At 42.0% G+C, this 23,192-nt stretch overlaps 7 protein-coding genes across 7 annotated transcripts; 4 read left to right on the top strand and 3 right to left on the bottom strand.

Moving 5' to 3' along the window:
- Positions 1-98: 98 nt before the first annotated feature.
- On the bottom strand, positions 99-1,935 carry IL334_000177 (uncharacterized protein; the record flags this gene model as incomplete). Its single annotated transcript, XM_062931963.1, has 4 exons — positions 99-215; positions 298-622; positions 705-1,410; positions 1,494-1,935. 4 exons carry the CDS (start codon positions 1,933-1,935, stop codon positions 99-101), a joined length of 1,590 nt encoding a protein of 529 aa, XP_062788014.1.
- A 336-nt stretch (positions 1,936-2,271) lies between these two features.
- Positions 2,272-4,027, top strand: IL334_000176 (3-isopropylmalate dehydrogenase; the record flags this gene model as incomplete). The annotated part of the gene is made up of 7 exons (XM_062931962.1): positions 2,272-2,285; positions 2,347-2,381; positions 2,505-2,678; positions 2,831-3,034; positions 3,206-3,530; positions 3,595-3,702; positions 3,769-4,027. The coding sequence occupies 7 exons, from the start codon at positions 2,272-2,274 to the stop codon at positions 4,025-4,027; spliced, it is 1,119 nt and encodes a 372-aa protein (XP_062788013.1).
- Positions 4,028-4,456: 429 nt separating this feature from the next.
- IL334_000175 (uncharacterized protein) lies at positions 4,457-6,603 on the top strand (the record flags this gene model as incomplete). The annotated part of the gene is made up of 5 exons (XM_062931961.1): positions 4,457-4,574; positions 4,747-4,950; positions 5,059-5,267; positions 5,324-5,626; positions 5,704-6,603. 5 exons carry the CDS (start codon positions 4,457-4,459, stop codon positions 6,601-6,603), a joined length of 1,734 nt encoding a protein of 577 aa, XP_062788012.1.
- A 391-nt stretch (positions 6,604-6,994) lies between these two features.
- On the top strand, positions 6,995-9,358 carry IL334_000174 (uncharacterized protein; the record flags this gene model as incomplete). Its single annotated transcript, XM_062931960.1, has 14 exons — positions 6,995-7,132; positions 7,216-7,299; positions 7,478-7,583; positions 7,646-7,686; positions 7,744-7,786; positions 7,945-8,104; positions 8,175-8,319; positions 8,399-8,453; positions 8,530-8,620; positions 8,699-8,802; positions 8,857-8,939; positions 9,000-9,071; positions 9,131-9,152; positions 9,219-9,358. 14 exons carry the CDS (start codon positions 6,995-6,997, stop codon positions 9,356-9,358), a joined length of 1,284 nt encoding a protein of 427 aa, XP_062788011.1.
- An 812-nt stretch (positions 9,359-10,170) lies between these two features.
- IL334_000173 (uncharacterized protein) lies at positions 10,171-11,376 on the top strand (the record flags this gene model as incomplete). Its single annotated transcript, XM_062931959.1, has 5 exons — positions 10,171-10,176; positions 10,279-10,643; positions 10,776-10,873; positions 10,992-11,102; positions 11,255-11,376. The coding sequence occupies 5 exons, from the start codon at positions 10,171-10,173 to the stop codon at positions 11,374-11,376; spliced, it is 702 nt and encodes a 233-aa protein (XP_062788010.1).
- Positions 11,377-12,039: 663 nt separating this feature from the next.
- Positions 12,040-13,581, bottom strand: IL334_000172 (uncharacterized protein; the record flags this gene model as incomplete). Its single annotated transcript, XM_062931958.1, has 2 exons — positions 12,040-12,440; positions 12,516-13,581. The coding sequence occupies 2 exons, from the start codon at positions 13,579-13,581 to the stop codon at positions 12,040-12,042; spliced, it is 1,467 nt and encodes a 488-aa protein (XP_062788009.1).
- A 4,222-nt stretch (positions 13,582-17,803) lies between these two features.
- Positions 17,804-22,753, bottom strand: IL334_000171 (pre-mRNA-splicing factor RSE1; the record flags this gene model as incomplete). Its single annotated transcript, XM_062931957.1, has 19 exons — positions 17,804-18,022; positions 18,110-18,598; positions 18,655-18,780; positions 18,840-19,046; positions 19,148-19,436; positions 19,519-19,895; positions 19,948-20,025; positions 20,081-20,493; positions 20,561-20,919; positions 20,978-21,156; positions 21,207-21,409; positions 21,468-21,561; positions 21,620-21,712; positions 21,768-21,882; positions 22,015-22,077; positions 22,144-22,258; positions 22,335-22,389; positions 22,471-22,493; positions 22,603-22,753. The coding sequence occupies 19 exons, from the start codon at positions 22,751-22,753 to the stop codon at positions 17,804-17,806; spliced, it is 3,648 nt and encodes a 1,215-aa protein (XP_062788008.1).
- Between the last annotated feature and the right edge of the window lie 439 nt (positions 22,754-23,192).

Below are 23,192 nucleotides of genomic sequence, written 5' to 3'. Positions count from 1 at the left end.
ACAGATCTCAACTTACACAAAGTGGAAAGATGAAACAGACACTGCATGAAATGCACAGCAAAGAAAACGGAAGAATAGTGCATGAAACAACATGCTTTTTATCTTTTCCTCCTAGCTTGATTAGGATTCTTCCTTCCGTGACCTATCGAAGGCATGTTGTTACCATTCGAGCGACCTTTACCTGATGTTCCCACAGTAATGATCTCAGGTAACCACTGAAAACACGACGACTATCAGCACATGAAGTACAACGACATTCTTGGGTGGCAAAGCATGAAGACGGAGTATATGACTCACATCAGGATCGTTCCAACCCTGTAAAGCACCTTTAGCTCTTCTCTTCTCATCTTTATATCTTTCTCTATCCTGTGATCTAACTGCATCTGACCATTCCTGTTGATCTTCTCTCAAGATCAATCCGCTTCCACCTTTTAACTGTCCTTTGGCTCTTCCCATCTTAGGATCAGGTATAGAATATTGAGTTCCACGTAAATGGTATTGGAAATTCTTCTTCAAGTGTAGACTTTGTTTTCCGGTTTTGGAATCTACAGATACCGTTGTTCTCAATAATGTTGCATTCCCACATGATGGACAGAATCTTTTCGAAGAGTCTTTACATATCCTACAAACGTGTGATCAGCGTATGCTTCTCCTTGTCTCACTACACAATCAAATGCGTTAATTCCAAGGATGAAGGTACTCACTTGAAACAAGCATGACATCTCAGTACGAAGCTTTTGACTTTACTAATTCTCTTTCCACCTTCACCCACTAAACCTAATCCCATTCCTAAAAGGATATTTTGAACAGCGAAATCACCAGTCATAGCTGCGACTTTTGGAGGTTTAGCTGCTGATCCACCTGGAGTGATCAATCCTAAATCACGAGAACGATGAGTTGTGAGATTCGAAGGGTTAATCCATTCACCTCCGTCAGATTCATCTTCTATATCTTGGGGTGTAGCGTCGTCAGCCATCGTTTGAGCGGGTGTTTCAGTGGATGTTGGTTCCGATATGACAGGTTCGTCATTTGTAGAAGAAGGTTGTTCTTCTTCTATGGATTGATTATTGGAATCCAGCAAAACCTGTTCTATTGACTGTGTGACTTCCTCAATTTGAACTCTTTCATCCTCTTCCTCGTCTTGGCTCTCCTCATCAATCTCAACTTGCTCTTCCTGTACGTTTTCTTGCTTGTCAGCTTGCTGTTCCTGTAAATCCGATTCATTTTTCTCTTGAGCTGGACCTTCCTCTTCAATTATCTTCGAAGGCTTTTTGATCTTTTGTCCAGGTTCCGTCCTTATACCTTCTAATCCGTTTACTTTTACTTCGTATTGCCAAGCCAATGCAGCTACTGATAAATCTGTTTGTGAAAGCACAGCGAAATCTCCCGTCTTCTTAGCGAATGCAGTGACTGTTCGATTCCCCCACAGCAATTCAACTGTAGTCAGCTTTTCCGCTCGCTTTGTGCTGAAAGAAGATAATAATGAAGCTTACCAGCAGCCATAGCTTGAGAGGAAGGGTGTTCAACAGTAACTTCTACACCTGATAAGCCTAATCTTTCCCAGTGTTCTCGAGCTTTCGCATCTCTCAATTCAGCCAACACCATAGGCGTGGTATGGAAAGATGTAGCTAAATGTCTTAAAGGTGTCAAAGACAGTAAAGGTCCTGCGTCCAATATCAGATGCTCTATGGCTGAAATAGAGCTAGTACTACCAGACGCATTGTTGGGAGTATGTATCGATTGAGAGTCTGTTATTGATGATGGAGAAGAAAGGCTTGGTTGTTTTGACGGACCTGCGATCGCATCTTGCTCAATTTCCTTTGTGGGTTCAGATTTCGAAGATGCTGAAGGTAATTGTGCTGGTGATGATGCTATTGAAATGACAATTGGAGTTGTTGATGTGGGTTTAGCAATGGCACTATATGATAAGACCATCTCGCCTGATCTGACCTGTTCCTTCTATGCTGATAACGCTGAGATAGATATCGTCTAATGGGTCCACAACATCATATAAGATTCAACAATGAAATTATAGACCACAGGAAAGGTGGACATGTCAAGTGGAGAACAAAGTTGAAATTATTATTTCCAATCATCGATTTATTCTAATTTATCCCAAATATCACTGCCTAGTTATCCATTCGGCCGATTTCAACCCGAGTCATCCCATCCCCAGATTCAACCATCTTCCATTAGGTGCACATCTCATTTCGACATCCCATCCTATAAACCTACACTTCTGAAAAACCAACAAAAGAAAAGGTAGACAAGATGGCTGATAAGACGTGAGCTGTTCTACAGTCTAGGCCTTGGTATTTTAGCTGATGCATGTTCTGCCGATCATAGATTCAAAATCGCTGTTCTCCCAGGTGACGGTATTGGTAAGTTGACCATTCAATTATCTTCCCTCGTATTTTGAGACGTGACGAACAACGACGATTTCCCTGTGTCGGAAGATGTTGTATGATAATTATCAGGCTGATCTCTGACTTGGTGTGTCGTAGGTCCCGAGGTGGTTGATCAAGCCCTTAAAGTCCTTTCTACGATCTCTGAATACTCAAAACTCTCACTTGATCTCAAAACATACGATTTCGGTGGTATAGCAATTGACAATCATGGTGTACCATTACCTGATGAAACTTTGAACGCATGTAAAGAAGCTGACGCTGTCTTAATGGGTGAGCGTCATCACCACCTCCAAAAGCCAAATCCCCCAATTTGAATCTCTTTCTCGCATTTGAAATGTGCTCTCTCACCTCTACTTTGCATCATAATCATCTTGCGAGATATACGGTACAATGCTAAATATCAACCTTGGTCTGTAATGTAGGATCTGTCGGTGGACCTAAATGGGGTGTTGGACCAGTAAGACCAGAACAAGGTATTCTCAAATTGAGAAAAGAATTAGGTCTTTATGCCAATATCAGACCTGCATCTTTCGCTTCTGAGAATTTACTTAAAAGGAGTCCGCTTAAAGAGGAGATTGCTAAAGGAACGGATATAACTGTTGTTAGAGAATTGATCGGTGGTATCTGTGAGTGCATCTACGTTTTGCACCTATAGGAGATTGATCATGGAGATATGATTATAAATGGATGGAGAGAATCACCGGTACAAAGAAGTTTTTCAGGAAATTAATGAAAAGGATCACGGTATAATCGAAAAGAAAACATGCTAATCTGTCTTAATGGTGACTTCATCTTAGACTTCGGTGAAAGACAAGAAACCGATTCTAATGGAGTAGCATGGGATCAATGTTTATATTCTATTCCAGAAGTTGAAAGAATAACAAGAGTAGCAGCGCAAATTGCATTAGCTTCAAATCCACCTTTACCTATAACATCAGTGGATAAAGCAAACGTATTAGCAACTTCTAGACTATGGAGAAAAACAGTCACTGAGTTAATGGCGAAAGAATATCCTCAATTAAAATTAGAACATCAATTGGTAGATTCAGCTGCAATGATAATGGTCGCTAATCCTAGAAAATTAAATGGTGTTTTATTAACTGAAAATCTATTTGGTGATATGTGAGATCATCGTTGCTTTGATACCGTTTCAAACACTAGAGCTGATGACGATAAACCCATACAGCCTCTCTGACGAGTCTTCTGTCATTCCTGGATCTCTTGGTCTCCTCCCTTCCGCCTCTCTTGCTGGTGCTCCAGATGCCAACTCCACCACCATGGGTCTTTACGAGCCGTAAGTCAATTTTTATTCTCCTGAAATGCCACCCATACTCCAAGCTGACTTGTTAAATCATCGTAGCATCCACGGTTCCGCACCTGATATTGCCGGGATGGGAATAGCCAATCCAATCGGAACAATCTTATCTGCCGCTATGATGTTACGATATTCACTTGGAAAAGGACATGAAGCTTCTTTAATCGAAAAAGCAGTTCAAAAAGTATTAGATTCACCTGATGTTGGTGGATATGATTTCAGAACTAAAGATTTAGGTGGTGATGCCAAAACTGAACAAGTTGGAGACAAAGTTGTTGAAGCGCTCAAAGAGCTCTTGAAGTAAGTAAAAGCCAGATGACGAGTAGCAAGGAGCCATGATTGGGCTACGTTACTTTACCTCCTCTTCAATGCAAGAGGAAGAATACCTAGAACCAAAAGTCACATAGGACTGAGAGTGGAAATGCATATTCATACGTTACACAACCGCCAGTTCTTGAAATATGCAATGATGCAGTGACGTTTTTTCCGATGTCGTGTTTCAAAAGCATGACATGGTTAATTGAGGTGATGTTGCAGTACGTCGGATTGAGCCGAACCAATCGTTACTCGTATCTCCACAGTTGACTACTGGGTAGAAAGGTTTATTGCCCATATGCGCACTCTTGTGTACTACTCGTCAGTGTTTTCAAGTACTCCAATCTACTCTTTCAAAGTGAGAGTATCGATCTCTAAATCTATACATCTGAGACAGCACAGTGAACATACATAGAAAATGGCATATGATCTAGAACCACTTCCTAGAACAGAAACTCCATCTGATTATACTAGATTTCAATTTGATCCTTCTAAAGTTGGTGATAAGAGGATAGTAGGTTTATTAGCATGTCAACGTGAGTCCGCAGTCATTGTTCTGCTTGTGCAGATCGATTATTTCATGAGCATGAATAGCGAACACGATCGAATGGCATGTCAAGTCATGTCGAATTGCATCTTTCGAGCCGTGGCCCGTGGCTACTGCCCCTTATCCCGTAGCTTGGCTGATGTGTCTGATATCTTTTCTAGGTGATCCATTATTACGTTCGTTGAAAACTAAAATCCATTCGATCAACGAAGCTAGTGTGAAAGTCGCTCCACCACCAAAAGGTAAAGGAAACAAGAAAAAGGACGCAACATCGTCAAAGACACCTGAGAGCGGTTCGAGTACAAAGAAAGATGAAGGGGAATTATTCGAGATTGAATTATTGGATACTGTGATATTCCCAGAGGGTAAGCTGAATTCCCTCTTCTTCCTCTCCCGACTATAATCGTACGATCACTTCCACTGAGAGAGATCTCCTCTATAAAGCAATGGCTGATCTCTGATTGCATACTTAGGCGGAGGTCAACCTTCTGATACGGGACTTTTGCACGTCCTCGATCCAAACGGCGAAACGCAGCATTCACTCGTAATCGAAAGTTGTCTAAGAAGAAAACTTGATAGTGTACACTTAGTGAGAGTACCAGTATCATCAGAGAAAGATGTACAATGGAAACAAGGTGATCAAGTTGAAGTAGTAGTGGATTGGGATAGAAGAATCGATCATGTACGTTCAACTTGATTCACCTGAGATATATATATATTGCTGATATCAACGGATAGATGTCAATACATACATCACAACATCTTCTATCGGCTATACTTGATACAATGAATTTACCTACATTAAGTTGGTCAATGCATCCTTACCCATCACTTGAGACTCCCTACGTGGAATTACCAAGATCATTAACCCCTAAAGAAGCTGAAGAAGTTGAAAAAAGGTGTAACGATCTCATTTCTGAAGGAAAGAAAGTTTGGGTGGACGTTTCGGTACAAGGTGAAGAACCTCATGATTCGTCTGGAGATGGGAATGTCGAAGAAAGGTTGAAAGTTGGAAAAGGTATTCCGGAAGATTATGATGGAGTGAGTGATTGATTATTCTTTCAGACACATTCATCTCCTTTATGATTTTATACTTAACGACAGCTTTTGATGCATAGGGAGTAATACGACATATCAACATTGATCAAACTGATAGAAACGCATGTTGCGGTACACAAGTACCTTCATTATCATTAATATCATTAATGCACATCATACCACCTACATCGACAGCAAATTCGTCTTCTTCTTCTACGCCTACAAAATTATTCTTCACTTCAGGTCCAAGGGCAATAAAGTATCTACAACAAACTTCAAGATCATTCAGTAATATAGCTAAAATAATAGGTGCAGGTAGAATTGACGTTGCGGATAAAATAGAAATTTTAGAAAAGAATCGTAAAGAATCAATGGAATCTTTAAAATCATTAAAGAATGAATTAATCAAAAATATACTGGAAAAACTTTCATTCGAACATCGTGGTAAACATCAAAGGGATAATAACAGAGGTATAATCTGGTTAAATAGAGAAGTAAATGAAAAATCAACACACGATTTCGATTTTTTAACTACCATTTCAACTAATTTCATTACCACCAATTATCCTGATTCATCAATATCATCATCATCATCATCATCATCATCACCTTTGATCATGTTAACATCGACTCTGTTACCCAGCACAGGTACAGGCTCAAACAAAGATAGTCTTACTGCGCCCACGCAGCAAACGTTGTTATTGATACAATCGACAGATCAAGAATTAGCTAAACGTGCTAACGAAAATGTGAAAACAAGACTGCAAGGAAGGGTCAAAGGCGGTGGTGCGAAAGGTAGATATATGAGTAAAATCGATGGTAAGTTCGGTAAAAGTGAATTGGGATTATTCGAAGGAATAATTGAGGAATTGAGAGTTGAAAGAAGACAAGAAGATAATCAAATTCAAGGAGAAGGAGGAGGAGGAGGAGGAGGAGGAGGAGGAGGAGGAGGTGAGGATTTCGCTGTTATCTTGATGTGATCTTCCTTCTCCACGCCATTGATGTGTCGCGATACGAGTATACACATGTATGAAGATGGGTTCATATAGAAACATCCCGATGAGATGCATATTGGTTTGGAATGCAGATAGATGGGATTGCAAAAGTCATTCACGTGTACACATGTTTTTGTGTTGTGCGCGGCAATGGTGATTAACCGGAGTGACCATATGATACACAGAAATATCATTCAAAGCTTCCTCGTGATCCTTTTCTGTTCCAGTGACAGCAACGTCTTTGTCGACGACATTCGAGCATCCTCAATATCCCATCTTCTCATCACTTCTCTTCTCTTCACTTGACTGTACCACTTGTAAGCAGACATTTACAGATACTCACAATCCACAGTCATCCTTGACGATTCGACAAACAATGATACGGACAGGCTCTAGATCAGTCATAATCCATTATGCTTCTCACTTGCGAATCGATGTCAATCACTTTCGATGGGCCAGACAGTATTCATCCTACAATGTAGCTGTGGCTGGATTGACAGAGTCCCAAGAAGAGGCAAGTCCTTTTTGCTTCATATATCGTGTATACGAGGTATAGTATATGCAACGGATTGAGCTGATTCGAACGATTTATTCTAGTTCAGAAATGTGGTTCACGATTTCGCTCAAAAGGAGATCGCTCCTCGAGCTGAGGAGATCGACAGAACGAACAATCTACCCAATGTCAGTTTAAAATTCGTTCTCTATGCTTTGTTCATTGTCAATTTGGCAAGTTCAGATGGTGGCGATTGTCCAATCCCATAATTGATATATCTACCTCTGTCCAACCATCTTTTCTACAGAGAGAAGGAGAAGTGTTTACTGACAATGGACCTCCTCCATCTCTTCCGTTTTGATACAGGATATATTTCCTAAACTTGGCGAAATGGGATTACTGGGTGTAACAGTACCTGAGAAATGGGGTGGATTGGGATTGGGTTATTTGGAACATACGATAGCGATGGAGGGTAAGTTCATCACGAACACTGTCCTCGACTCACAAAAAGAGCTGACTGAATATGACATGCAGAGCTCAGCAGAGCTTCTGCTAGTATCGGTTTGAGTTACGGAGTGAGCTGTTATTGTGACAAAAATCGAGTAATTAGCCGACAATCAAAATGCTCTTAGGCACACTCTAATTTACTGGTTAATCAGCTTGTGCGATGGGGAAGTGAGTATTTCTCATACAAAATACTATGATTGTACTTTGCTGCTTTACGATATACAACTTGTAAAGCTGACAGATCTCATCTCCTTCTACCTACTTGCTACGACTTCTATCCATCACTTCACCAAATTCCCCACAATCATCAATACGCAACGACAAAGCCGACGCGCAAAAAGAGAAATATCTCCCACCACTTTTGACTGGAGAACACATCGGTTCCTTAGCAATGTCCGAGCCTAACGCAGGATCAGATGTAGTATCGATGAGGACGAAAGCTGAATTGTCAGATGGGAAATGGGTCTTGAATGGTTCGAAATGCTGGTATGTGACCGTGACCAATCGATCTGCTCAAGATTGCTTCGATGGTAAATATGGATCTATTCTATCATAGGATCACAAACGCACCTGTCTCATCGACGTTTCTCATTTACGCAAAATCAGATACTGCCGTAGCGCCAAGTAAAGGTATGACTGCTTTTTTGGTGGAGAGAGGTTTTAGAGGATTTGAAGTAGGGGAAAAATTAGATAAGTTTGGTGTAAGTGATCTATTTGTTTTACCTTTATTGGTGTAGGGTGAAGAAATGGCAGGACTTCAGTTGATGAAACACTAAATAGATGAGAGGTTCACCTACTGCCGAACTGTTCTTCGACAATGTCGAGATACCTGAAGGTTAGTACAGCTCACGTATGAAAGACAATCCAAGGAGTTCACAAGACACATAAGTTGATTTGTTGGGGTGAAACAGAGAACGTGCTTGGGAAAGTGGGAAAAGGAGCTTCTGTCTTGATGTCAGGCTTGGATCTTGAAAGACTAGTACTCAGTGGAGGCCCATTAGGGTAGGTCCTTTTCTGTTCAATTTTGACTGTGAGTCATTCTGTGCACGTGGCTGATCCAGTCTTTCGGGATGATCATAGCATCATGCAGGCTGCTCTGGATCTCGCTCTAGACTACACTCACGAGAGATCACAATTTGGTAAGAAAATAGGCACCTTCCAATTGATGCAAGGGAAATTAGCCGGTGAGTGTAATAGTATGTTTTGACCAAAGTGATGACTGATTCACGTGATCTTAGATATGTATACCAAGCTTAGCGCTTCTCGGGCATACGTCTATGCAGTAGCGAGAGCTTGTGATGCTGGAAAGGTGTCGCGGCAGGTCAGTGAAAGATCTGCCTGCGGTGCACGTCAAAGAGCTAATCCCATTAGGTTCGAGTAGGATTGTGCAGGTGCTATTTTGTACTCGTCGGATAGGGCGGTGGAAGTAGCTTTACAGGCTCAACAGTGTTTGGTGAGTTTTGGGTACGATCAACAACACTTGGATCAGGCTGACAACGAACGAGTATACAGGGAGGTAATGGGTATATCAATGGTAAGGCTTGAATTTAGACCGAGCCCATCCCGGTAGGTATCGAATCTGACATGTCGTGATTTGCAGATTACGCTGCCGGCCGCTTACTTCGGGACTCTCGTTTGTATACGGTCGGAGCGGGTACACAGGAAATTAGGAGGATGTTGATTGGTAGAGGATTCAATGAGGTCTACGAGGAAGCAGAAGGGAAAGGTATCGCTCAATAGCATCTTTTGGGGATATTCAACCTAGACGGGTCGAGAGCTTTCTGACATGGACGCCAATCGCAAGTAATCAGCGGGCGTCGAGATTACTTGAAGTCGGAGGATGAGCCGTAAGCACGAAATACCAGATGTATTCGGAGCGCAGGCCAAATAATGGCGAATGATGTTTCGATAGTTGTATCCACCAGATAATTCGGATTAGTAAAGATTTCGAGCACATGTATCCTGTATGTATCACATGCATTGACATCAGGCCGGGATGTCGTTTTTAAGCGAGAAGCAAAACAGAAAGACGGTAGACGGAACGGAGATTGTCAAGGCTTATTTATAAGGGTTTGCGGAGTGATCCAAGTGAGCAAGAGATGGTTGATCATTTCGCAATTCGGATTACTGGTAAGTCGATTTGGTTTTGATTCATGTTACTCTGCATGAATTTGGTTTTTCTCTTTCTTTTGAAGCATAGTTTCAGATGCGATTCGATCCGACCATCCTTGTGAGTTTATTACTGGAATCTGATACTCTTTTTCCCGATTCCGATAAAGCATTGAAATTTCTCGCACGTAACGGCGGATGGCCCCACAGTTTTACTCGCAATTTCACTCCTGACAAAACTGAGACGTCATTATTGGGCATACGAGTAGTTATACAAACATAACACCTAGACATCTCCTTCCCCATTCACTTGTTTCTTCAGTAGATTGCTTATCAACGCAGGTCACTCGTATCACTCAGATCTTCATACACTTTCCCTGTTCATATTTCATATATCCCATTTGGACTTGTCGCAAAAACCTCACGATAATCAATCAGCCGCGATGAAAGTGAGTATCATATGATCTTCTGATTCTTCGATCTCAAGCTAATCTTTGTCCTGTCCATTCGCTCATTTTTCCTTTATCATTTGTCATCTATCGTTCTCTCAGTTAGCTACCAAAGAGGATATTCAAAATTACAACGATGCGACGATCAATGGAGGATTGAGAGGAGCGGCTTTGGGTGTCGGTCTATCGACATCATTATTCTATATATTAAGAAGACAGTCAGCATATTATAGGAATTTGCCTACACCTCTAAAAGCATTAGGATATGTTGTAATCATAATGCCTTGTGTATCAATCTCGGGTGAAAAAGCAGGTGAAGCTTATACAAGATCACAATATGATGGTATAGCGAAAAGAGAACTAGATAGAGAAGCTCAGATCGAGCATGAAAGATGGCAAAACTTGTCTACCGTTCAAAAAGGAACGGATTGGGCTGGTAGACATAAATATGGTTTAGTAGGTGCAAGGTGAGTTTTTCCTTCGTTCTCGTTCTCGCTCCTCGTCCTCTTCAGCTTGCGCACAAATCCCTCGTTCTTGAACACGCGATACAGACTAGACTCGTGATGCAACTCGGGATTCTAACATTTTAATTTCAACAGTTGGGTCGGATCTTTAGGTCTAGCGTGGGGTTTGGTATCTCGAAATAAACTTCAAACTACTTCACAAAAAGTCGTTCAAGCTCGTATGTGGGCGCAAGGTAAGCCTTTGAGAAAACAATCCCGTTCCTTCTCCAGACCTCCTAAAAATCCATTCTTTTGTCGTGGAATGGGATCGATCGCCGCTGACATCCTCCATTAAAAAACCTGCTATGATAGGCTTAACGGTTGGTCTACTCATGGCTTCTGCTCTATTAACAGGATTTGATTCTTCCGCCGTTGAAGAGCCTAGAACTCCGCATGAAGATCATACTTGGAGAGCTATCTTAGGTGAGTTGCATAAAGTCTTTCGAAAAAAAAACAATTCGTACGAAATTGCAGTCTGTCGCGATATCCACTTTACGAATTCTCTCATCTCTCATCATATGACTTCGACTTTATGAAATATTTCCGCTAATCTTAATCTGGTAATATCACTTCAGAATCCGACCCCCATTTGAACGAAGAAGAACGTGCTCGTCTTCATGAAATCAAAAAAGCAGTAGGGGACAGAAAAGAACAGCTAGTTAAGCAAACAGCTAAGAAAATCGAGGAAAAAGCTTAAAGCTTAGAACCATCGAAGCGGGGTTACAATATACATGGAAGCCCAATTCACAAAAAGGGGAATTGTATTTGGTCGGGAATGTCACTTCAGTAATAGTGAAGTAGGAAATCTATGTAGTTCGATACATCGTCGATTTTGGCTAATTATTGGACTGTCTCAGTTTGAAGGAAATATAGAATATGAATATCAATATGAATAGGCCTGTCAGCAGGATACTTCACACTGCTATACCTTTGGTATATAGTTGAGTCTTTGGTCATGTGTCATTTGTCTGCATTGCTGCAATCAACCTGGCCCAATCTTCACCACTGATTTGCCCAAGTTCCAATCGACCCAGCAGTCCATCAACCTCTAACAATCACTTTCGAAGAGAATAATGCTAACGAGCAGGATTTTGCAATGATGCCTTCGCAGATTACAGGTAATGTGCCACTTGTATATGACATTTACATGCACATTGACCCATTGAGCCGAAAAATATTTGATATACGAGAACGAACGAAGAATATGAGAAGAGTTAAAATATGTTTTATAGATCAGTATCCCCCACTTGCCACCTTCCACTGCCCTTGCGTTGTTTTCTCTTTTGTTACGTTTCCCATCTCTTCAGAACACCCTTAGACAGTATATTACAAGACTCCCGCTTGCCAAACCCTCGAGGCGTTACACGGTCCCGGTAGTGGCCTGTGTTGCATCTGGAATCTGGCCTGTGGGGACTTGTTGTTGGACATTAGGCTGAGCCTGTACTTGTTGTACCTGCTGTGTTTGCTGTTGAGGCTGTTGTGTTTGTTGAGCTTGGGGTTGAGCTTGTTGAGTCTGTTGGTTCGGTTGAGTTTGACCTTGAGCTTGAGTCTGGGTTGAAGTCTGATTAGGTTGACCGGCTGTCGTGACAGTGTTGGTATAGTTAGTTTGAGGAGGATACGATCCCGCGATATTGTATGTGGGATAGGCATGTGTATAAGCTCCAGTTCCACCTCTGGCGATATCAACTTCTCGTCGAAGATGATCGATCTCTCGTAACATTTGATCTTGATTTGTCTTCAACTGACGAATGTGATCGATAGCTAAAATGCATTCGCAGTAATCAGCCTCAAACTCATGAATCATCAAGCGGGGATTTTGAGGACTCAGGAACTTACCCTTGCTCAGAATCTCCCATTTGGAAGCTTTCATACCTCTATCACTAGGTAATTCATCTCTCAATTCATCAAACAACTCTTTCATTTCCTTTCTCCTCTTTCTTTCTGCAAGCTTATGACTGACTCTCAATTCTGGTGATCGAGAGAAAGGTTGATCCTTTCTCATTGATCCATCACCATCACTAGGAGGAGCCAGTAGGGCGGCGGCATCCTCGGCTGAGAGTGTTGCAGCTATAGCAGCTTGAGTACTAGCATCGCTTGGACCGCCCGTTTCTTGCTTTGCAGGTGATGCGGTGGCTGAAGCGAGGGTGTCGGCATCCGTGAACCTCAATTCGGGAGCTCGTAATTCTGGAGCTAAGTGAGAATCAATGGTTGATTGGCCGCCATTGTTTGTTTGCGTTGCAGATGATCTAATAGAGGATAATGTTGGATCTAAAGGAATACTATTGGTTTGCTGACCAAGTGCAGGAGTTTCGATTCCCGTTTGATGTTGTTGTTGTTGATTTGTCCCGTTTGTATTTGTGTTTACGTTTTGGTTTGCGTTCGCATTGGGTTGTTGATATATTTGATATTGCACTGGGAAGACAGTGATTGGTTCTTGAACAGGTATAGGGTAATCATAAGAGTTTTTATACCATGAGAGTAAAGGGTTATCATCATCTTCAGAATCTTTGGACGATAAACCTAAAGAAGTCAATTTGAAATCTTTGTCTTCTTCTTTCAAAGCTAAGTGTTCAATAATGGATGATCTCCTTTTATGTTGTGGTGATAGTTCGGTTGGACCGAATTGAGGTGTCATTAAGAAAGAAGTTGAAGAAGCGTATGAATGTGGTGTACCTGGTGAATGAAGTTCTTCGCCATCTCTTTCTTTTCTTTTCCTTGAAAGTTCCACGTCGATAGTCAGATCATTTCTTGAGATATGACTGTTCACACTCGGAGTTCTCGAGAGTGACGGTAATGAGCTTCTTTCTGCATTAGATGAGATTGTACTGATACTGGCATTACTACTAGATCGATGTCTTGCAACACCGTCAGAGTTGATAACTGGTTTTTCGTCTTTGGTCATTGCGTATCTAGCTAGATCACTTGCTCTAGAAGTAGGCGAAACGATTCTTTTCGAATGATGATGATATTGACTCGGGCGAGAATCAGGTCTTAATCCAAATGTGGTGGAATTAGAAGAAGCAGAAGGATTTCTCGGTATAGTGTTATGATGACGACTGTGATTGTGATTGTTATGTCCTGGTTTCAGGTGCAGAAGAGGCGGTAAGACACTTGAAGATGATTCGGCAGGCGAAGGTTTTTGGAATGTCAAACTAGGTAATCGTGTGTATGAAGATGATGGACCTGGAATTAACCTTGAACTCGTTTGTATTGCAGTGGTTCGAGATCTAGTAAAACGGTAAAGGGGGATTGATAACAAGTCAGCACAGCACGTTCATCAGTCCATCGTGAAACGATCTCCATGTACTGCGATTCAGTGTTATGCAACGAGGGATCATGGACCTGTCACCAAGAACGGTATGAGGGAAGATGACTTTTGGTTTGTTGTTTTCGTGATGGTGAAAAGACGTGTTTGGATCGTGTCAACCACGCGAGTGTAAAGGGTTAAACCACACGATAATCTAAACCAAAATACTTTTTGGGAAAAATATTGTTTGTGCGTCTTGATATGCCCCTGTGGTACGTATCGTTTCTCTTGTTCTATCTAATTTCAGACAGCAAGAAGAAGAACATCAAACTCACCTTTGATGATGATGATGATCTATACGATGAGGATAGTATGAAGATGGAAGATGAGGTGGTGGAATGGGATATGAAGGATGTTTATGGTGATGTTGTTGTTGTGTATGGTGATGATAATCCATTATGACAGAAAAGAGAAGCGCGGGGGTTTCTGACAGTGTGACAAGAGTGTGGTGTCAGCATGATTCCCACGCGTTTCTCAGATCATACACCTAATATTCCTAATGGGGCAAGTTCATGATTTCCTCATGAACGTCACACGTAACCCTGATACACCAAACCTAAGTAGAATATTCTAACGCCGAAAATGACCGCGACACGCTCTACTAACGTGGCAATTCAAACCCATCGACAGAACCTCCACCACACATGACCGTTCTACAAGACAGCACTTTGTTTCGAACGTAGGTATGAAGACGGTCTACTTCAATTCGACATTTCTTTGACACTCACAATTGTTTACGGTTGTTGCTTCTGCTTTGGCTCTGTTTGTAACGACGAATTGGTCAATCCTGCCCGTTCGAGGACGACGAGATAAACTGATGATATGCTCCGTCTGAACTGCACTGAGGATCCAAGGTTATCGGATGTATCGCGCTGTCAGAAGCAAAGTGACAGATCGGGTCGGTCTACTTCGACATATGAATCTTATATATGATGTTGATGGTACTGTTTGAACAAACAAGAGTCAGAAGGAAATGATCATGCGAGTAGATCGACAACCAATGATATTCCATATGTGTAGTATCTCTCTCCCAGCGACTCATATTCCTTATCCCTTACCCAGTACCAATTATGTCAGACGTGTCATTTCCATTCCTAGCAATAGGTTGAGAAGGAAACACGGGCGAACATTTTAGTTCAAACTTTGCTTCCATTAAAATCATACAAATTGGAATATACCCTTTCTGACTTGATCCCAATACCCCAGGTAGTACAGGAAAACGAAATAAAAATTACAGTGATGCGACTGATGAAATGAAGGCGGGAGAACTCACAGAAGTAGAAAGAAAGGCGCCGAGAGATCCGGCCTTACACTTAGCACTATCCTTTCCGAGACCAACGTTGACCAGACTGATTGACGGAAGAAGCCCGCTTCGCTGAAGTTGTGTCAGAGAGGTTCGACGGATTTATGTTACCGGACTACACATTGGAATGAAGTTAGCTTGAAAAGCTGGTCTCCGTATATGCGGCTGATGTCTCACTGACTCGAGGATTTCGTCTCTTGTTGTTTGAGAGAAGAGAGCCACTTGTGAAGACTATTGTACAGCTTCACTTTGGAATGAAATCTAGGCGGGGGTTTGTATTTCGGTCAAGGACTGATCTAGTTAGATCGTGTAACAAGGTGGATATATAGCTCGGTCGAAGAGAAGGTGTTTGGTTCGACTGCTTATTAGATACAATGTGCTGATATATGAGCGATTTATGGGGAAAGCAACTATGGAGAAAGAAAGGGTAGATAACAAACAGAGATATAGAGATCAGTCTCTTTCTCTCTCTCTCTCTATGTCTCTCTCTGCTTATTCGCTTCGTATCACTTAAACTCCACATTGTTAGTATCATGTAATACATGTATATGTCTATCTTAATCACCTATCTGATGAAGTGTAACCCTTTGTTACCTTAATCTTGGCGCATTTTAAACTTGGTTCTTCGGCATCATGGAATTCCCAAGAACGAGTACGAGGTACAGTACTCGTACACACTGCGTGATGAAGCTTGTGTAAAAACCCTTATTTACAGGTGACTGATATTAGTAATTGATCAACGTTATCTCACATCATCCAGCGGAAAAAAAGAGAAACTAGCTACTTATTTAGTAGTGTAATTCACAGCTGTGAAATGCATAAAAACTGATTTATTGATACGGTGACTGACTGGAACAAGTAAAATAAATCCCCCTTTTGCACAAGGAACGGAACGCCATGCGGCGGCAAACTTTAGTTTTTTTTTCCCATTCCCATTACGTTGAAAAGGTTGGGGATGCGGAGGGATTAACAAAAAGTACCAGTTCACCATTTCCGACACCGAGTTTTAATCGTACATCCAACACTGCATTTTCGTCATGGGCAGAGCGGAGGTCTCATTTAAGTTTAGAGCACGAGGATCAACCGATGAGATTGGAGTTAGGGTAAGACAAAGGCAAAGAGCGAGGATGAATGTGCCAGCAAGAAAGAGAACTGGAAGAAAGGGTACCTCATGTTTTGGTTAGTCTAGAACTCATGTACTCTCTGCCTTTCACATGTTCTGAATTAAGAATAATCGCATACCCATCAAAAATAGATTTGCAGTAAAGTGGATTTCGGAACTGCCGCGCCGAAATGGAGTGCGGGATTTATGGATTGCCAAATATCTCTTCATATATCTTGACCTAGGTGAATAATGCGAGGATACAGTGTATGATCGCCAGTATCGTTACGAAAGCCATGCCATGCAAAACGCCATGCGGAGATCTCATGATCCCATAATTAATGAGACAACCTCTTAATTGACCTTTCCATTCTTCTGGATAGCTCGCCTTTGCCTATACATGTCAATAGCCCTGTTTCAGATCCAGACCAAGTCCTGGTTACTCTATCGAAGTAAGTCACCGCTCTGACAAAACGAGTAAGTAAGGAATTGAGGGATGCGAACAGACAACGAAAAAGGGAAAAGGAAAGGAAAGATGGTATCCTTGTCTTACGTGATCGTACATATTCACTGGAATTGTTTTCCCATGCAAGGGAAATAAAGTTATAACTTTAAAGTTATTCCGTCTCGTGCTCGTGTTTCCCTCATGTCGTACTTCTTCCTCCAAATCCCCCTGGTATAGGATATCAACGCACTGCATGCTGGACATGACATGTTTTCCCAGCGGTATGCGTGATAGAATGAGAAACTCCATTTGAAGAGACGCATTACCTCTTCACCTCCTCAAAGATACGATGTTATGGAGGTATAAGTATGGTACTGTAGGATAACAGGAAAACCTTATTGGCTTTCGGACCCAATTTAGACGATCAGCGAGCATCGCGATAACACGTTAACAATTCTCTCACGCGTAAAATCACTCGTCGCAGAAATTACAGCATCCAAAGCCACTTTTTCTTCCTCTTACCTAATGTACCCCTAAAAATGCTCGTTCCTGTACCTATATCAGTACCTGATCGTCATTATCCGGGATTTCCAAATGGGAGGATGATAATTAACAGATGTACGAGTATGTACTACAGTTCCAGATTCAACCGAGTTCGCTTAGCATTTTACTATTCTCATGGGATCTGTTGATTGGGCCCCACTTTGCGAGCGCGACAAACTGCTGTCTCGATGAAAGGGCGATATCACATTCTTGGAATGTCTGAAGACGAGGGTAAATACAGAAGATTTATCTCTTCAATTCTCTTCTCCTCGTCCATGAAAAGTGACAGATATGCATCTGTTCATATTTTCGCTATATACGTATACAAATAGAGATATGATTTCCCACAAGTCTTGGAAAAATACATTCTCAATTGCTTCCATCCTCACGGGCAAGCATGATTTTGCCTTTGCGCCATTTGGGCCTAGAAAGCACTACTCGTTCTCATTTGTTCTAATTTCTTTAAGACATCGCCAACACTTCTTTCGTCCAGATCTGCCGCTATGGCTTGTTGTTTACTATAAGGTAATAAGTTGAAATTTTCGCACAAATCACCATCTATCACTCCTTTGACAGGAACGTAATATCCTCTATAAGCAAGATGATCACGTCCGACCAATGAAACGTTGTGTGATCTCATATGCTATTGTCAATTCATTCATCAGTCCGCGCTCCCTTTCCACTCAAAAGGGCAAGACGAATGAAAACAAAGGAAGGAAATTCTACTCACCAATTCTAAAGTAGACATGAACTCAACGTCATCGACAGAGACAAACGGTATTAAGGCTCCTACAGTACCTGAGATGGTAGTATAAACCAAAACATCTCTTCCTCCAGCTACTAAAGGTACTTTGGTTATTGAAGTGACGATACTTCCAACGTTATAATGTGCTAATAGTTCAGTCTTGTGAGCTGCTCCCATCAAGAAACTTTTTTCGTGCAAGATGGTCGCTCCTGTGGGATCATCATCCACGTTCTCGGACACCCGTTGATCTAATCGATTCAAGAAAATATTTCCAAATTTATCTCCACAAACGATGGTCTCATAATCTACTTCTGTCACACATGTCAACCATCTTGGTTGAGTGTCGTCGGCGAAGACCAACAATTGTCGCGTTGGCACAGATCGATACACACAGTAGAATGTTGATTCTTGCATGTCTCCAACAATAATTCGTGCGCCTTGGACATTTATGGTTGCTACACCAGTTGGGAAGCTCTAAATTGGGTCCGACGAATTAGCCATAGCTCATGGTATAATCATAAATTACTCACGTTGTTCTCGCATTTCCGCAATAATGCCTTCTTACCCATCTCATACAATCTCAATGATTTCCCTATACCAGCAAGCAGGAAGCCCTGGAAAGCAGCTAGGCAAAGTGGTACATCATCGGTCTTCGTCTATTATCAAACATGTCAGCGAATTAAAATGGAAACTCAAGTCTTTCGTGATAATTCACCTTGTGCATGAACTCCAACACCCTTCCTTGCTCCTTTATCGCATACACTCGCAGCCAGCCTTCTTGACATCCCTTGGGGGTGAGTGTGGTCTTCACACCGGTACCAACGACCAAGAAAGGTTCACCTCCGCCTCGCTCAAAGTAAGCTATGGCAATCGAGAACGCAGCTTCATCTTCATCCAGATCGAAAGTCGCAAGGGATTCGTTCTAAATCGACAGTCAGCAAGCAGTTCATTCTGAAGTATCCTCCACGGTGCATGTCGGTCGCTATAGTGAGTAGATCATGAGCATAGCCGGATGGAACCTACATTCAAAGGATCCAACACTCGCAACAGCGAAGCCCAATGACCCGCTCCCGCTCTGGGTCTACCAAACTCATTTGCCGGTAATTCAAGTACAGATTTGTCCACTCTGTTCCCGCTCGCTTCTTTCTCCCCTATGATCCTCTGTATCGTGGAAGGAGCATACGTTCGGTGATCTGATTCAATCATGTAGAAGACAGTGTTGTATGGGTGACTAACGAATTTACGAGGTGTGTACGAAAGAGGGAGAATATCTTGTTTAAGCTTTTCACCAAGCTTTGGGATTGTAAATATCCTATCATAGTTGATCCAGTGGTCAGCATTTATTCTCATTCCAAGCGATGAAAGGATAGTAGTCCCTGGAAAGATTAGCTCACCTCAGTGTATTACCTGAGATACCTATAAGACCGTCAGGACACATAGCAGCTGACAAGTTCCAAGCGTATTCAAGAGTATCATAAATCAAGGGTTGAGTTTGGAGCATGTCTTGATATGTGTATAGTAACCAAGTTCGACTTGAGAACGCCATCACGGAAGGTTGTCCATGGATAGTAGATCTGACGAGTTTGGGCGGTTTTGCACCGAGGAATCGCAGTCGAGTATCGGATAGCGATCCATCTACGGGGTCCACGACTGTTCTCAACAGTACACCATTAGCCAGACCAATGTTCAAGAACATCGTAGCTCGATTTTTATCGATGGAAGTGTCAAAGATCTCGGCTAGACAGATAGAGGCAGGTGGAGCGGTCAACGCCTGTAAATGCATTGTCAGCTGAAGAGGACTGGAGCCGACAGAAACAGCTTACCTGAAGGGAAAGGGTAGTAAGAGTGCTGTCAGGTTCGAGGGAGATGACTGATACTGTTTGGTTATCACAACCAACGGCCTGAATCCAGGTGATCAGCATCGAATTCTCCAGTAGCTATCACTAATGTACTCACCAAGAAAGGCGTTCGTCTTCTTCCCTCAGGTACTTCGGCAATACTTAGACAAGTGGCATTACCAGGTAATGACTTCTTGTCTTGATACTCGCTCAATGATCCTTCAGGGTCAAGCTCGAAATAGACTAGTTCAGCTGTACTGAGCGCTATGACAACCTGCCTCTTGTTGGTGGTAGCAGCAACGATTGTTTGACCTGGAGGTGCGGGCCATTCATCTACACGATCCGCAGCTCGAATATGTCGCAAACCGTAAGGATGCACTTGCAACAAGCCTTGATCGCCGAGTTGTTGAACAGCAAGCGTAGGACCCGAAGATAAAAATCCCGTATCGTTCACTTCTTCGATAGTCGCACCGATGGAGAGAACGAGTGTACCGTTGGGGAAAGAGAGGACGATATAGGAGTCATATTCATCTGCAATTGTAGACCGGAGTGTCAGCGAGCTAAGCTTTTGCCTCTTTGAAGGTTTTAATAAGCTCACCTTCTTCCGTTAATTTCAGAGTCCAGACGTTGGTGGGTACACCAGGTAAAGGTGAGCTGACCAATACAGAAACGTCTAATCCGTGTTTGAGAGTTCTAAATGTACTTCTTGGACCTCTACCACAAGCGGCATAGATCTGAGGGGTGTCCGAGCTTGCTCCTTGAAGGTTAACGACGGAAGCGTCTGTGATAGGATCTAGGGAAGAGAGCGTGTCTACCAGCAGCAGATTTTGCGATGGTCGAGGATTGAAGAAAGCGAATGGAAGGGGTCCTTCTACATTGCCGTTATCAGGGTAATCGATCGAAGACCACTCTTGCTCTCCATCATCATCACCTAGAGCTTGAAATTGGTACAAGTTCCTAAGGAAGATCATAAGTTGACCCTCTTTTAGGATAATTTTGAGCGCAGTGTACTCACTGGTCACTGAATTCGCTTGCTACGAAGAGATAACCACTCTTCAAGATACACAGACTGTTTGCCACCGGAACAGTATCAAAATATTTAATTTTGAGCGCTTTGACATCCTCTCCTTCATGTTCTATCCATACTTTATACAAATCTCCTTCCTCCGATTGTAGCAAGAAAAAGAAGGCGCCCTGAAAAAAACAATAAGCTTAATGAGATGTGAAGTTGACTGAGAACTTACCTTGATCTTATGCATCACTGCTGCAACGATGATCAGTCCTTTACTGCTTTCTCCCTTTTGAGCTAACGGATTTCTCCGTCTAGGTATGGGTATTCTATGTGCTTCTACATCCATATGTTTCCAAATGATATGGTTCTCTGTACAGACCAGTACACCAGAAGGCCCGTCAAATCTATCAGAATTGGCATTTTGGCCACCAGGTACTGTGAAGAAAAATGTTATTCGGTATTGGGGAAACCAGAAACAAGCAAGATGACTCACCTTGCACTAGCAAGTTTGCTCTTCTATCCGTTGGCTCACTCCATTTTCTCACTACATGGTTGAGACCCAAATCAAGCTCATAGAAAGTGAGGTACTAAGGTGAATATCATGAGCAAGAGACTCGGATCGTTGGGTTTGATGGGATAGCTAACCTTTTGTACATTCTCGTATGCCTCTCCTGTTGGATCCTCGTCACTTTCTGAATAGTCCATTTCCAATGCAGCGTAGAGTGGATTGTCATAACCCTGATATACTCGTCAGCGTTCATGGCCTTACCAAAGTATAGTCCGCAACGCTCACCTGATCTACACCAACAATATGCGTCACCAAACTGTGATTTCTATGGGCTTCTAATGGGGATGATGGGAACAATTTTCCTTCTGAATTTCGGTTTAACACGTAAACAAGTTTTGATCTGGTGAATGAGGATTCGTTAGACAGACTCGTTTCAAAGGATCAATTGACAGAACGTACTTCTCGATCCTAATCGCACGATAATTGTTAGCTTGATTTCGGCCAATACATACATCAAGGAAACTGAACTCACGCTCCTACCAAACAACTTCGTCCTTTTGGATCTACTGCTAGGTATTGTCCGGGTACCACTCGTCTATTCGCCATGTTGTATCAGCTGTCGTTCCCAAAGCTTTCCTACAGCTGAATACTTTCTACTCACCGACTACCTGATTTACCATATACTTCTTGATACAAACTTTCGAAATGTGGTGTTGGCGTAACGACAAATTCCAAGATTGATAATCTACCTGAATCAGATGATGCTAAGATGTAGTCTGTTACGTACACGTAGTATCAGCATGATAGCTCAGCAGGCTTATGTGAATTGAGAAAGAGAACGGTGAGGCGCACCTTTTGTCATTCCCGCCAATCTGAATCCCACAACATTCCTTACTGTACCGAATGCCTAAAGAGACGATATGTTATTGGCTGTTTGTTGCCTTAAAGCTTCTCTCGACCTGGAGTGCCATGAAAGGATGTTACTTACCTCTGTTGAACATATCGTATCCACTACTCATAATCAGACAATGATCAGCTCTCCATCTCCTTCCCCTTGTAGCAGTAGCATTCCTTCAACACAGTCATGGAACGTAAGAATTCAGGTGTCGATGTGACTCACGTTGTCCAGTAGAAGTATTCAACTTCAATATCTCCAACTTAGTTGAACCTCTAACAGCTAATATCTCTTGTCCTTTCGTTCCAGAGAAACTACCGACTGTTGCCGAAGTTATATTCGATGGAGCTTGCAGTGTAAGATTGAGTAAATGCATCTTGAGCTGGTTTCTCCTCCTCTTTTCAATTGAGTTTTTTGTGTAGAGGATTAGAGGATAAGTCAGTAATGCTCTTTTGGTCTGCTGTTCGATACAAGATGATGTGAGGAATGTATTTTTATTGATTGATATTTCTGAAAGATGGGGTGATGAGGTGGTGGTGGAGGAAGAGAAACAAGCGTGTATTATTTTTGAAGCATTGTAATTTATCGTTATTTATCCCGAGAATACTGATATCATCGAATGATACATGCAAAATACAAAAATGCGATGGAACAATATGCTATTCTATCCTTACTCTTACTATAACCATTACTTGAAAGAAGCAAGACAGCGAAAATGATAGTCTAAGTCGAAGGTATAAGATATTACTGATACTTATTGATATGATTATATGATTGTATGGTGAGAAATGCAAGACTTGATTGCTGATATTACA

This window comes from Kwoniella shivajii, chromosome 1 (assembly GCF_035658355.1).
Source record: "Kwoniella shivajii chromosome 1, complete sequence".
Classification (NCBI taxonomy): Eukaryota; Fungi; Basidiomycota; class Tremellomycetes; order Tremellales; family Cryptococcaceae; genus Kwoniella; species Kwoniella shivajii.
This window is presented reverse-complemented; position numbering and strand designations above follow the sequence as displayed.